This window comes from Platalea leucorodia (assembly GCF_965183815.1).
Source record: "Platalea leucorodia genome assembly, chromosome: 2".
Lineage (NCBI taxonomy): Eukaryota > Metazoa > Chordata > Aves > Pelecaniformes > Threskiornithidae > Platalea > Platalea leucorodia.
The window spans coordinates 117,997,820-118,011,774 of record NC_138824.1 but is presented as its reverse complement, the minus strand read 5'-3'; the positions used below and the strand labels follow the sequence as shown (position 1 = coordinate 118,011,774).

Sequence of the window (13,955 nt, the reverse complement as noted above, 5' to 3'; positions counted from 1 at the left end):
AGGAATATTGATGAAGTTAACACCACAATTCCTGCTGGAATAGCACTGAATTAATATTTCTGGGAACTGTTAGTGGGGATATGAAGCTCTTAAGACTATATTCTTAGGAAAACGGTACAAGAAGTCTTAAGTATTTATGGCAACTGGAAGGCCTACAACAGTATGTAAAACTGGGATTAATCCTAATGCTCTAGCCAAAATCAATGCGAGTGATCACAGTCAGCCAACTGCAATTGCAATGAGATGGGAAAAAAAATGGTGCTTATCCTTTCAGGTATTCATCTACCTAAAGTTTTAAACAAGGATGTTTATATTCAGGAATAATGTATATTCTATGAGTGGTACGAGTTGAAACTAGTAAAATATTCAGTAAACAAATGTCAGGTATCCATTCTAAGGCATTGTTGATGACTTTGTCTTCTGAAACTGTGATGTTATAATTAAAGTAATATCTACAGTTTTGTTTTAAAAGTAAAGCACTCAGATTTCCGTTAGGTACAGGGAGCTAGGCTCTGCCAGACTCTTCCAGAATGTGGTTTAGAGCACCTGTCTCATTGACTAAAAGAGCCTAAAAGTCTCTTTGACCTAAAGTTATCCCTCAAAACACCCCTTGAATATCTTCTATATGATGGCAGTATAGTAGTCCTACAGAAGACAACAATCAAGAATAGGCGTGAAAGGTTTTTTCTGTTCTCCAGACATGCTGTACTTTGGTTGAAGTTAACAATGCAGTTCCAAAACTCTGACTTCTGTATTCACGATGCAGTAGTTTCATTAAACGTATAGGTGTTCATCCTGAATTTTATGGCTACTTCATTTTATGTCTGCTAGTGTCACTAGTCTTTGGACTATTTTCAGCTGATTAAACTACTTTTTCTTCAATTAAAAGGCCTGAAACTAACTTCCAGATAGAGAGTTAATAACTTTTGAACAGCAGCATTGAAAATAACATGTAATGAAGTTAGAAGATGCTCTTCCTATTTCATGAATAAGCAAAATGAAATATAATGACTGCAAGTGTTGTTCAGATAGATCTTGCTTGTACTTTCTGAAATTTACTAATACATACATGCTAGAACTTGCGTCAGACCTTGTTCCTACAGTTTAAGCCCGATTTTGTTATACTGCGTTAGAGGTGGTTTTTTGTTGGCAGTTATCTGAGCTCACCCCCCGTAACAAGTTTTAGCCTGCCTGAACCTTTCAAAGTATACAGAGAACCATTCACAAGAAAATGCTTGCACTGGGATTGTCCAGAGTTCCAAATATTCTGCTGCTAAGAAGTGTAAATTTTCAAACTGAGCAGGAACAGCCCATTTTGGCTGTGAGATGCTCTTCAATTGGCAAGTGTTACTAAGTGCTTTTTCTTAAGCTATGGCAGATGAGAACTGTGGAAAACAATCCAGTTTTTTCAACCCAACAGGCAAAGCATAGAGTAATTCCGAAAGAGTAAGTGAAAACTTTTGTGCAGCCTAAGGAAAACCTGGGAACATATGGACAAATGGAGTATTCTGGCTCTGAGTAAGCTGAACAGAAATTATTTGTTCGATAGGAGAAAGCTGGGGCTTATTTTGGAAGCAGCAGGGAACAAAGATGACTGGCTCAGGCAAGCTTCTCTTGACAGGATTCCTGTAAATGAGCATGCATGAACCGAATGGCATCCAAATCCCTACCAGGTCTGCTTTGTGAGCCAAACAATAGCTCAGAGTCCCCAGCACTTCCTCAGAAATTTTCAGTCAGTTCTCAAATAGCTTCGTATTTTCCTTAATCTTATCCCGTCATCAAGAAATATCCAATTTTTTGATTTTCCACATGGAATTTTACACAGTATGGTTTTACCTCACAATTCTTCATGTCCTTAGAGAGCTTGAACCCTTTCTTGCCATCACAATAGCAGCTATAACTTCCTGGAGAGTTTACACAGAGTTGAGCACAAATATTTTCAGAACATTCATCAATATCTAGGAGAAATGGAAGCATACAGAAAGATTTACTCAGATTATTCATGGCACAGACTGAAAACAAACACAATAAATTAATGGGATAACGGACAAGATGGGTCCTCTGACATAACATGAATCCACTAAGTGACTGCTGCTAAGCTAAACTAATGCTAATGGATGTCTCCTATGTAAAATTTACAATCCAGAATTACCTCCTGGGTATATAAGACCTAGTAATCTGATAGAGGCCTTGTGTGCAGAGCTGGAGAAGATTTGGTCTGATTTGTTAGGCAGTAAGAAGCTGAGCTGTAAGGCGGCTGAATCAGGGAGAGAGACGTGAATAAATCACTACCGTTTATGGCAGAAATGATGCTCTGAGTCAGATCTCTTCCTTTCCCTATAGATGTCATGAAAACTTAGAGTATTAAGAGTACATATGGCAAGTATGCGGAGGAAAGGACATGCTTTATTGACACAAAACCAAAATAATCTCAGGGCAAAATACCTTTTAAAATAACACAAAATAGTCTCATAAATAACTAAGTTTCAGACAGCATCTATTCGTGGAGACCAAACTGATTTGAGCTGCAAATAAGCTAAACCAAGTAAATGAACTTCATTTTCTATTTAATAGGCTGTACACAATAAATAATTTGGAAAGAAAAGGCTGTATAAAATGCCAATGTAACTGTTACATTTCTAACACAGAAACAAACAAAATCTCTCCTGGATATGAGACTTTAATGAGGGTGATTTTGGGCCTCAGATTAAAGAAACTGCAATACTTGTTTTGAAACAAATGGCCCTTCTAGTGGGAATAAACAATTTTGTACTAATGCATGCATTTAAAAAAATCTGAATAGAATAGACTATTTCAGTTGGAAGGGACCCACAATGATCATCAAGTCTGACTGCCTGACCACTTCAGGACTGGCCAAAAGTTAAAGCATGTTGTTAAGGGCATTGGTCCAAATGCCTCTTAAACACCGACAGGCTTGGGGCATCGACCACCTCTCTAGGAAGCCTGTTCCAGTGTTCGACCACCCTCTTGGTAAAGAAATGCTTCCTAATGTCCAGTCTAAAGCTCCCCTGGTGTAGCTTTGAACCATCCCCACACGTCCTATCACTGGATCCCAGGGAGAAGAGAAGAGCTCAGCACCCCCCTCTTCCCTTCCTCAGGAAGCTGTGGAGAGCCATGAGGTTGCCCCTCAGCCTCCTTTTCTCCAAACTAGACAAGCCCAAAGTCCTTAGCCACTCCTCACAGGACATTGCTTCCAGCCCTTCCACCAGCTTTGTTGCTCTCCTCTGGAGGCATTCAAGGACCTTAACATCCTTCCTAAATGGCAGGGCCCAGAACTGCACACAGTACTCAAGGTGACGCCACACCAACGCTGAATACAATGGGATAATCACTGCTCTTGACCAGCTGGTTTATACTGTGTTTGATGCACCCCAGGATGTGGTTTGCCCTCTTGGCTGCCAGGGCACACTGCTGACTTATATTGAGCCTGCTGTCGACCAGCACCCCCAGATCCCTTTCTGCAGGGCTGCTCTCCAGCTACTTCTCTCCCAATTTATAGTTATGCCCAGAGTTACTCTGTCCCAGGTGCAGGATCTGGCATATGGACTTGTTAAATTTCATCCCATTAATCATAGCCCAATGCTCCAATCTATCTAGATCCCTCTGCAAGGCCTCTCATCCTTCAGGAGAGTCAACAGCACCTCCCAGTTTGGTATCATCAGCAAACTTGCTAATGGTGCATTCAACTCCTGCATCTAGATCATTGATAAATATATCGAACAGAACTGGCCCTAGAATTGAGCCCTGAGGAACACTGCTGGTGATCGATCATCAGCCAGATGTCGCCCCATTCAATACAACCCTTCGAGCCCTGCTGTTCAGGCAGATCTTGCACAGTGTACTTGTTCGTCCCACAGTTGGACAGCTTGTCCAGAAGGACGCTGTGAGGGACGGTATCAAAAGCCTTACTAAAATCCAGAAAAACTACATCCACCCCCTTCCCTTCATCCACGAGGCAGGTGACCTTATCATAGAAGGATATCAAATTAGTTAAATGGGACTTTTCTTTTATGAACCCATGTGGACTATGCCTGATGATTGCATTATTCTTTAAACGCCTTTCAGTAGTATCCAGTATAATCTTCTCCATAATTTTTCCAGGTGCTGAGGTCTAACTAACAGGTCTGTAGTTTCCTGGGTCTTCCCCCATGCCCTTGTAAATTGGAATAACATTGGCCAGCTTCCAGTCAGCAGGGACCTCCCCAGATTCCCAAGTCCTTTGGTAGATGATTGAGAGGGATCCTGCCATAACATCTGCTAGCTCCTTCAGAACTCTGGGATGAATCCCATCGGGCCCCATAGACTTGTGAACATTCAGCTGATACAGCTGGTCCCTTACAATTTTAGTGTCCACAAATGGAAAGTCACTGTTCCCACACTTGTGGTCCTCAGACTCAGGGGACTAGGTAGCCCAAGGTCTATCAGTATTATTAAAGGCTGAAGCAAAAACCGCTTTGAATGCCTCCACTTTTTCTTCATCCCTGTTAGATCACTAACAGAGAGCTCAAATCAACTGCTCTGTACATGGTTCCACTGCCTGTCCCAGGAGGGTTCTCTGAGGATACACTGGGTCATAAAGACACGTGGAAGACCTCAAGCCTTTGACCAGCAAGTGTTGCCAGAATGCTTTCCTGTTCTGGGGAAAGGTTTGATACATACTGGAAGACAGTTCCTAAAATATAACTGGAGAGTTGATGACTGGCTTTTTGGATTGTTCAAGTTCCACCTGGTCTTAGGTACATAGCTGCAAAAAAGGTTATATAGGAGGTTCTTCTGCTTCTCTCTACTCCTTCAAGTGCCTCATCCATGCAAAACGTCAGTTAAATGAGTAAAAGGAATTGTTAATATAGAAATATAGTACTGGATGTTTCTTCAAGTTGATCTGACATTTTGCAAATGTTTTCTGCGTTGCATTCTCATAACTTAAATTAGTTTTAAATTATGAGCATATAAATTAAATTGTGACTATGTCTGAAATTACAGTCTCTTCAGAGGTGAATGTTTGCTAGTGTTAAGAATTTTATCTTTGCTCAGATTTGAGAAAGCTGTCCTATTAAAAATCGTTACTCAGCATGTATACATGCACGCACACATGCGCAGACTCCTGCAACTGTAAATTACCAACCCTCTACTCATTGTTTAATTCTTGTTTCATTCATTTTGGCCTCTGTCACCTGCCGTACTATTTAGGGGAGGAAGACACAAGGGTGGATTGCAACATCTAAGCGCATATTTTGGAGTCTTATTCAAACTTCTTTCCGTATGCTTTGGAGATAATGCCTGCACATTAGTCACATGGCAGGATTTGGTCAGCTGTTAAGAAATATTCTGCTGATGCATATGTGCAACTGATTGACCCCTCCATTTTCTCCAGCTACAGCTAGATTACCTCTTACTCTTTTGTTTGGCATGTGCCTCCTTTCCATTTAGAAATCATTAAACTGTTCATGGTCTTGATGGGGGTTGCCTAACCCTGTAGCTTGCAAGCTCAGCTTGGTGAGAGGGATTCTGCTGTGAAATTCACTTCCTAATAATTTCTGGTGACTGGCAATCCAATGTCTACTTAAAACTAAGACTACAAGATCATGTGTTACAATGTGAAGCTGCTTTTCTAACTGTTGTTTTTGCATCCTAGCAAACATGCAAATGAGGCAATGACAAAATCCAAAATGTAGCCTAGCCATACTATGCAGTGGGTGAGGAGAACACTTCCTGTGTCCTTTCCTAACCTGTCTGTTTTGGCACAAAATAAAAATAAAAAAAAACATTCTATTTATGATCATTTTGGGATCTGAAAAGGCCAAGAAATCCACCTAGGCCTAAGCATACAGAGAGAAAGAAAAAAAACAAAACAAAACAAAAACCACCAACGCTATAGCCTTGCTTCACTGTGCAGATGTAACAGGAAATAAAAAATTTAACAGCTCCCAAGAGTAACCGGAGTAGAGAGATGCTGAGAAGCACCTCTCTTCCCACACCCTTCCCAGAGGAGCATGACTCCGTGTAGACACTTTAGGAAGCATTGTTCTCTGAGAAAGATCCTGTCCCCCTTCCAGTAGTTGAAGAGCTAGCAGTACAGAAGTAAAACTACAAGCATTGGTTAACCAGTAGCACTAGACTAAATCTGAGTGCTGAATTCTCTGAGAGCAGCAGTTAATTTTGAGCACATTCCTCAGGCCCAGGGCCTGCAGACAAACAAAGACTTAGGAAGTTGTTATGAAACCTTATCACACAGTTTGACAGAAGAATTTCTATCATTAAATCAGCTACTCAGAGACTTGCACCAGTCTTGCAGGGGTGTAAATTTCCATTACCAAAATGAACCTACTGCTCAAGGGTAAGGTCCCACTCCAGAGTGTACTATAGTAGCAGCGGCAAGCTTCTTGGATAGGTATGAAGTCTCCTTCCTCAGCAGATGTTCTGGAATCCCTGATCAGTCCAAATGGCAAGATCTCCCCACGCAGAGCTAATTGTCCTGCTACAGAAATGCTGACATGCACAGGCTGGAGCAGACCAAGTCCTTTGGAGGTTTGTTTTAATTGTTTATGCTATAATTATCCTGCTTTTTTTTTTTTCTTCCAAGTTGTAGTCAGCATCTTTGCATGTTTGAGCTATTTCAAAGGCTTCCCACAGATGTGTCCAAATGTCAGTCCCACATCATAAAACAGCCAGCAGAAGCTATTCGCACAAACCCATGAATCTGAGCAGCATCCTGGGTTCATACAGCTGCTTTCAGTGGAAGGCTAAAATAGCTTGCTTTGGGTAAGTTGCTAAGCTACGATAAAATCAGCCACAAAGGAGCTGCACACCACGTCCTAGAAGGGAGCTACTCTATATAATGCTAGGGAAACATGGTGATTTCCTCAGAGCATGGATGTGGGTAGGCAGGGTTTTTGTGCGTGTTAAACCATTCATGTGGGAAGGGGAAACCCTGATTCCTTGTCTCAAATTTTCAGATGATGTGCTAGGGAAGGACTAATATGTGAAATATGCGGACATACTCTGTGCTGTTTGACTAACTGCTTCAGTCACTTCTTTAAGAGAAATTCCCCCTTCAGAGAAGGAAGAATAATATGAGGAAAGACATGCCAAAACTTTGGTCATTCTTTACCAGATGGGTTCATCTTGGTTTGTCTCCTTGATACTGACTGTAAGACAGACCGCTCTAGCACAATAAGCATACTTACTCATTCCCACTACCCCTTTTTCTGGAAAGGTGTTTGAAATTGCAAAGGTGGTGAGAAGAAGATAATCAAATTATGTATCTAAAATTGTACGGTTTCTATGAAACAAAGACTGGACTGTACAGATACTTTCCACTGATAGTGTCTGCTAAAAGGTGGGGATGAAGAACTATAGCAACATTCTCCTATGAATGGGTGAGGGAAAAAAAAAAACAAACCCTCTTCTATTCCACTCTAATTGTTTCTGTCATCATACAGACAATTGTGCATAAATGTATGTAAACTTGATTTTTCTAATAAGCATAATTGAATTTGGCCACCTACATTCAATATGACAATGAAAAGCTAATATCATTTAGTATTTCTGTAAGGCTACATTCCTGTCAGTCTGCACAATCCTATCCTTAGACAGGATTTGGTGACTCATTTAATGTGGTTACAAGGTCTGAAAGCTTAGCAGCATAATCCTCCTTCTAGGAGGTAAGACTTTGCTCGTTTTAATGTCCTCATCTTGCAACCTTCTGGAATCCATGTTTCAGAAGAAAAACAATACTTAAATTCAATTTGATGCAACCCATGTATCTGCAGAAAGTACTAAGAGGAGCGAGAATTAGATTAATTACTGTGAAGTTTTTCTCATTTCAGTGCACGCAGGGACACAAAATTGTCAGTAACGTTTTAATCCCATAGTAACTGGACAAAGAGCAGACATCTGAATACATAATCATTACCACTGTGCAAAGCTTTGTCACAAGAAAGCTGCATGAAAAGCCATGGAGCAAAAGATTCACAGCCAGCAAGAAGCTACTTTTGTGTCCTTTTGAGCAATAACATCAAGGCAGCATTTAAAATAAAGATCAGTCACTGATGTATTTTTCTTAGACTGGCAATGTAGAAAATTCCTCTTCATAGTAAAACTCTAAGAGCTTATATATCTCTTCCACAATTGAAATTTAATTTCTGATGTGTGTACTAAACAGAAACTTTAACAAATAGAGAGCAATAAAATACGTTCTATGACAATTATGCAAATACTTTCAATACTTGAAAAAATTACTTTATGATGGTCTGTGTATGAATGGCTTCTTGCTGCTTTACTGCTAGCTATCAGTACTTTTCAACTTTGCTGTAATTGTTACAGAACTTTGTTTTGAAATGCTTTCTTCCAGATTTTCATTTCAGAAAAGAATACTCCTGAGGAAAGATTCTTTCGGTGCAGCTCCTTTTTTCATATCTCCTGTTCTGGATATTTAAGAACGTTTTTATTTTAAATGTGGGGTCTTTATACAAAATCTTTTATACAACTGTCATGCTGTCATTTCCAGCCTAGAATGGAGATCAGTTCACTCTAACGCTGTTATTGTCTGGCATAACTAGATACCCCGAGGAAGGATTAGATGAAGGTTATTTTAAATGGAATTCAGTGACCCCAGTGAAAAGCTCTTCCCAATATCTGAGATCTAAGGACATATAAAGGACAGAGACCGAGTGCCTGGCCATGAGGGCTAAATAGGCACCTAAACAGCCTATCAGATGGATAAAGACAAACTTTTTAGGTTTCTGAAACAACTTGATTAAGGATGGTTTTCATTTCTGGCGATTATCTCTTTATAAATCTTCCTAATTGCCTTGCCCAGTTTGGAATTGCCAAATGTAATTTTAATTACTTTTGCTATAACTTGTCTTGAGTTAGGGGTATATATCAAACTGATTGACACCAAATATTCCATCCTTTTAACTGTAATGATGCTTAAAAACAAGGTATAAGACATTCAAGTAATGTCCAGATCCTCAACACACTGCTCCAAGTTACCTGAAAGAAACATACTAGCTGGTTTGAGAGCTTGGACAGAAAGTCCTCTCTATGGTGGGACAGGAGAGCTCCCATGAACTGAGAAAGTTATCTGGCATACAGCAGGACATGGGATTATACCGTAAAACCCTCCAACATCTGGGAATAAGTCATTGCAACTGCATGCACTACATGTAATATAGCCTGACTGAACCTCTGAAAGAAAAAACAATTGAGTCATACTGTAATAAACGATATGACGATGAATAAATACACCATTAGATGAAATGCTGGAGTTTGGTATAGCAGTGGATTAAAAAAAAAAAAATCAACCCCCAAAAAAGGGAAGATAACAGAAGGGGGGCGGGGCACAGTGGGGGAAAGACCTACCTTCACAGTTCTTGGAAGTTGAATTATATGTGTAGCCTTCTGCACATTCACATTCATATTTCCCCAGGGTGTTTTTACAGATGGCTGTCCCACAGATGTTTGGATGTAACACACATTCATTTATATCTAGAAATACAAACAAGTTATTAAAAACAAGTCACTCTCTCACATACCATTTTTTCCTAACCCTATCCAAAACTGCAAACTGAGCAAGGCTGGCAAACTGGCTCTTTCTTTCTAGGTCTACCACGCTTTCATAGCAGACTATAGCTATAGCCGTAAAGATTTCCAGAGGCCTCTAAAAGGCGCTGCTGCATGACCTCAGTGAAAAACAAATTCTCTGCCTGCCTACATTTCTCATTCTCTCATGCATTCTCTGGATAACAGGAAAAGGGGTGCATGTCCAGGAAGGCAGAGAGAGAAACTGTCTGCAGATTTCCTATAAGCTAAACCATGCTGCATAATAAAATCCTATCTCAGAAAAAGAAATCCAGAAAGACAAGAGAGAATCCTATCAGAGTTTCTTACATGCTACGATCCATTCATGTCACAATCGTCTTTTAATTGGTTATGCTGACAGGTGTTCAAGTCCCTCACTGTCTCTCCATCCCTCAAACCATTTTAGTGTCTATCTTCTGTGTTGTTTCCAATTTTTTGGTATTATTTTCAAAATGCAGTTGTGACAACTGGATGGAGCATATAGTATCAATCTTACTAAATATCTTGTGGACAGAAAAATATTAGATCCCTGGTAGTACTTCAATCCCCACTTGTATGTGCAGGGATCATTCTAGTTTTATCTGTGGTTTTGTAGTAGTTGTGGAAATGGTGCTGCACAGGGAGAACAGATTCTGCCACTGGCTTGCTAGGACTCCCAAAGCATTTTTTAAGTCAAAGCTGTCCTGAATTCAGCCTACTTTTCTACAGTTACCGTGTGTACTCTAAATTCCTAGGTGTATAATTTTGTAGTTGGATGTAATGAAATGCTTAAATCCAGTTTATCAAATGACCAAACTAGTACTCTGGGTACTAAGTTACATTAGTGTATTTTTATCTTTGATTATTTTTTTTTAAACAACTTTTCAAGTACCCTCCCAAGAACTACAGAGATTCTAACCAACTTATCTTCTTGCCCTTTTTGACAAAAACAGCAATCTTGTATTTTTCTGGAATTTCTTTGGAAATTATTCATTTGCAAAAAAAAAAAAAAAAATAGACTAAAGGAAGTGACAGCAGGAGATGGCCCTCAAGTGCGGCCTCTTATAGTAGCTGACATTACCCAAAACTGTTGGCATAGTTCAGCAATGAAATATATGACATTAAAATGGAATGAGGCTGTATTTTTGTTCTAACTATACAGTGAGAATTGCTAATTATGTTAATACATATTCTTTATCTGGAATGGAATGAAGCATGTAGGTCATGGCCAATAATAAGAGACACAAGCATGTACAGAAAAAAATTATGCTGGGTGAGTAAAAGACAAATCTTTCTCTCCATTAAGAGCATTTTCAGATTCATTAATAGTTTCTTCTCCAATGAACTTCAAACTCCCAAAAGAGCAGCATCACTAATTAGGAGTGATTCAGCCTAAACCAGTGTTTACCAGACAGGATTTCCATGGTAACAATGTTAGCTGGGCACACCACTCTATAGATTCTTGTTTCAGCATGCTTAAAGGGTATGTGAACCTGCTTAGTAACCAAAACAAGCTTTACAGAACTCTAGTAAGGAAGCAGAATCTAATATATAGTCCTTCTCTTTTTTCTTCTTCTTTTTTTCTTTTTCTTTTCGTTTTTTTTCCTGAATTGGTTTCAACCCACCCCACTTCCTTGATCTGGTTCACTATACAGTTGCCCAAGTGCTTGCAGTGGTGTAAGACTGCAGGTGGAATGAGTAGCCAGGTTGAAGCAGGACTGCACCTTTCAGAGGCAACACAAGCTTCTGCTGACTTGGGGCATTTATGGAACTACTGGACTAAATTTTTTCCTCTCTAGTCCACAGGCGATGTACTGTCATGTAATGATGTTCTCCTTAAGTCTCACTTCCTACCTCCGCAATCCCGTTTATTTGAATGCATGAAGTAGCCATCTTCACATAAACAACGGTAGCTTCCAGGTAAATTGGAACAGCGTTGGCTACAACCTCCATTTAAGTCTTCACATTCATTTATGTCTAGAAGGAAAACAAAATAAAAATCTCTGCTTAGGGGAAGGCATTCATTGACCAGCTGTGTGGGGGCAGGTATACTTAAAGATCTGATACTATTCAATAATAGTAGGACTATAACTGTGTTCCTGAGAACTAACATCGTAATGAGATTAGAGACTATACCTTCTTCACATTTCTCTCCATGCCATCCCGGTTTACAGACACATGTATATTTGGCTTGTCCATCTATGCAATCCTGATATCCATCTTCATGGCATGGCAGAGGGCTACACTGGTTTGAAATCTCTGTGGGATGAAAAACATTGGAAATACTTGTTATTTGGGGTTATTTTTCCTCAAGGATCAGTTTAGTCTTTCTTCTTGTCTTCCCACAGGTACTTTTCATGAAATAGGCAAGGGCTTGATGCATAACATCAAGTACCCACACAACTGTCTTTCTACTAATTCTGTTAGCAAGAATTTGTAAGTGACTGAAAAAAAACAAAGCCACCAGTACTTCTCCTCTGTCACACAGAAAACAACTAGAAAACAAATGACTCACTAAGCCACGTTAATCCCTGCAAGAGGTGACCAAACACAGACTTGATACTATTTTTATTACATTTTAAGGACTTATTTCACAGTTTAAAGAACAGTGCTCTGACCCATCATATTACCACAAATTTCACTAGAAATACTAAAGTTCAAGAATACCAAGAATTCAAGTTTACAGAGATCAGTTTCTCTGTTCAAGGAGGGTCACATTTACAGAGAAACTAACACCTCAGGTTGCCTTGGCTGTCCAGGTCCTGTGGGGAGACTGGATACATCAGTGTCCAATACTGTCACCATTTACAAACATTAACTTCAATGACAAACAAATTTGCATCATAAAGAGCAACTGAAGACTCTTTATACATGCTGGCAGGACCTCAAAAAGCAAGGCTCAAAATACATACAGTGGGGCAGAGAACACAGAATTCACTGCCTTTTTTTGCTCTAACCAAAATACATAAAGTGCTTTCAACTTTTCCCACCATTTTCATAATTTTGCATCAGTATACCACATAAGGCATCATTCCATTTGTGTCTTTTGAATATGCTGGTAGCTTTATGGACTGTTTTTCTGCAGGCCTCCAAACATTACAAATATATTGTTTCTACTTTAAAGTTATGTTCTTATAAAGCTCTGGAATGTCATTCTGAGAGGTGCTTTTAAAAAAAGTAGTGTCCTAAAAGAACAGATAGCAGAATGACAAGAAGAAAGGATTTAGTAAGGTTCAGATTCAAGGAATTGGGATGAAAGGCAAGTGTTCCTGCAGACCAAAACTTGCTACGATTCTGTACGTAAGGCCTCACTGGATTTCTTAAATGTTTCTTACTTCACTCAAAAGAACTAAAGAATTGAGCCACATAGAATGATAAGTTTAACCTTCTGTGACTAAGAAAGCTAAATAAAATCTGCGTTTAGTATATTTGTCAATTCAATCTACTTCTAATTAAATTCTGCTGCAAATAAAACCAGAAGCCCAGGGGCCAGCCAAGCTCCAAAACTATAGAGCCCCTCGAGGAATAGGTGCTATGTGTCATGTAGTATTCATATTGCAGGCCAAAGGACTCCATTTGCAGATGAAGACTGACAGAAGAAATTGCACAGAGAAATAAAAGAAATGGGGTTTATGTATGGATCCTTCACAGCAATTTCCAAATGTAAGTTCTAGAACTCCCTACGTTTGTTTTTTCTCTTTTTTGATTATTTACTGCTTTTGTAGGTCTAGGAACAAGTGTGTGAACTCAGCTTGGTATGAGCAAAGTATTTCATAAGTGGTATGAAATGATGTGGAAGTTGCCTTTAGAGTGTGGAATTGGGGAACAAACTTGATTGTAAATGTTTCTGAGCAAAAGGCAGTGATGGCCTGTGAAAGTCTGAACTGAGGGATTTGGTTGGCAGTGTGAAACACGAGTAGGTGGAATGAGGTGAATTAAGGATATAAAGGGCAAAATGAGGAAACCAATGAATGAAAAAAAGGAGAACTGGTAAAATACACTAGAGGAAAAAGACAAGACAGGATGGACAGGACTGGATGGACAAAGAGGTTATGTCCACAGATGAATGATTAAGATGCCACTGCAGGAACAGTAATGTAGCAGCCACTTGTTCCGAAAGCGGGCCTGGTGTTCCTCTTTTCCCAGTTCAGGGCGCCTTCTGACCTACTACCCCGTAAAGCTTCTCGATAAACATTTGCAACAACAACTAAATGTCAGAAGATATATTCAGCCTGCAACAGAAAGGGCAGATGGCAAGAAATATATTGTGGTACCTGCATCCTCTGCCACTCAGAGGCTCTGGTATCCATGAGATGTGTCATGGTGAGCTGGATAGATGTAAATGCAGGGATTTTTAAGTGCTTATTTTC

At 39.6% G+C, this 13,955-nt stretch overlaps 1 protein-coding gene across 1 annotated transcript in view; it reads right to left on the bottom strand.

Moving 5' to 3' along the window:
• The window catches only part of PROS1 (protein S), a gene marked incomplete at its 5' end in the record, with an annotated part of 33,638 nt that overhangs the window by 11,592 nt on the left and 8,091 nt on the right, over positions 1-13,955 (bottom strand). The window contains 4 exons of the mRNA XM_082337496.1: positions 1,837-1,958; positions 9,388-9,513; positions 11,440-11,562; positions 11,722-11,844. Of these exons, the coding sequence (XP_082193622.1) occupies positions 1,837-1,958; positions 9,388-9,513; positions 11,440-11,562; positions 11,722-11,844 (494 nt within the window). The remainder of the gene's footprint in view (positions 1-1,836; positions 1,959-9,387; positions 9,514-11,439; positions 11,563-11,721; positions 11,845-13,955) is intronic.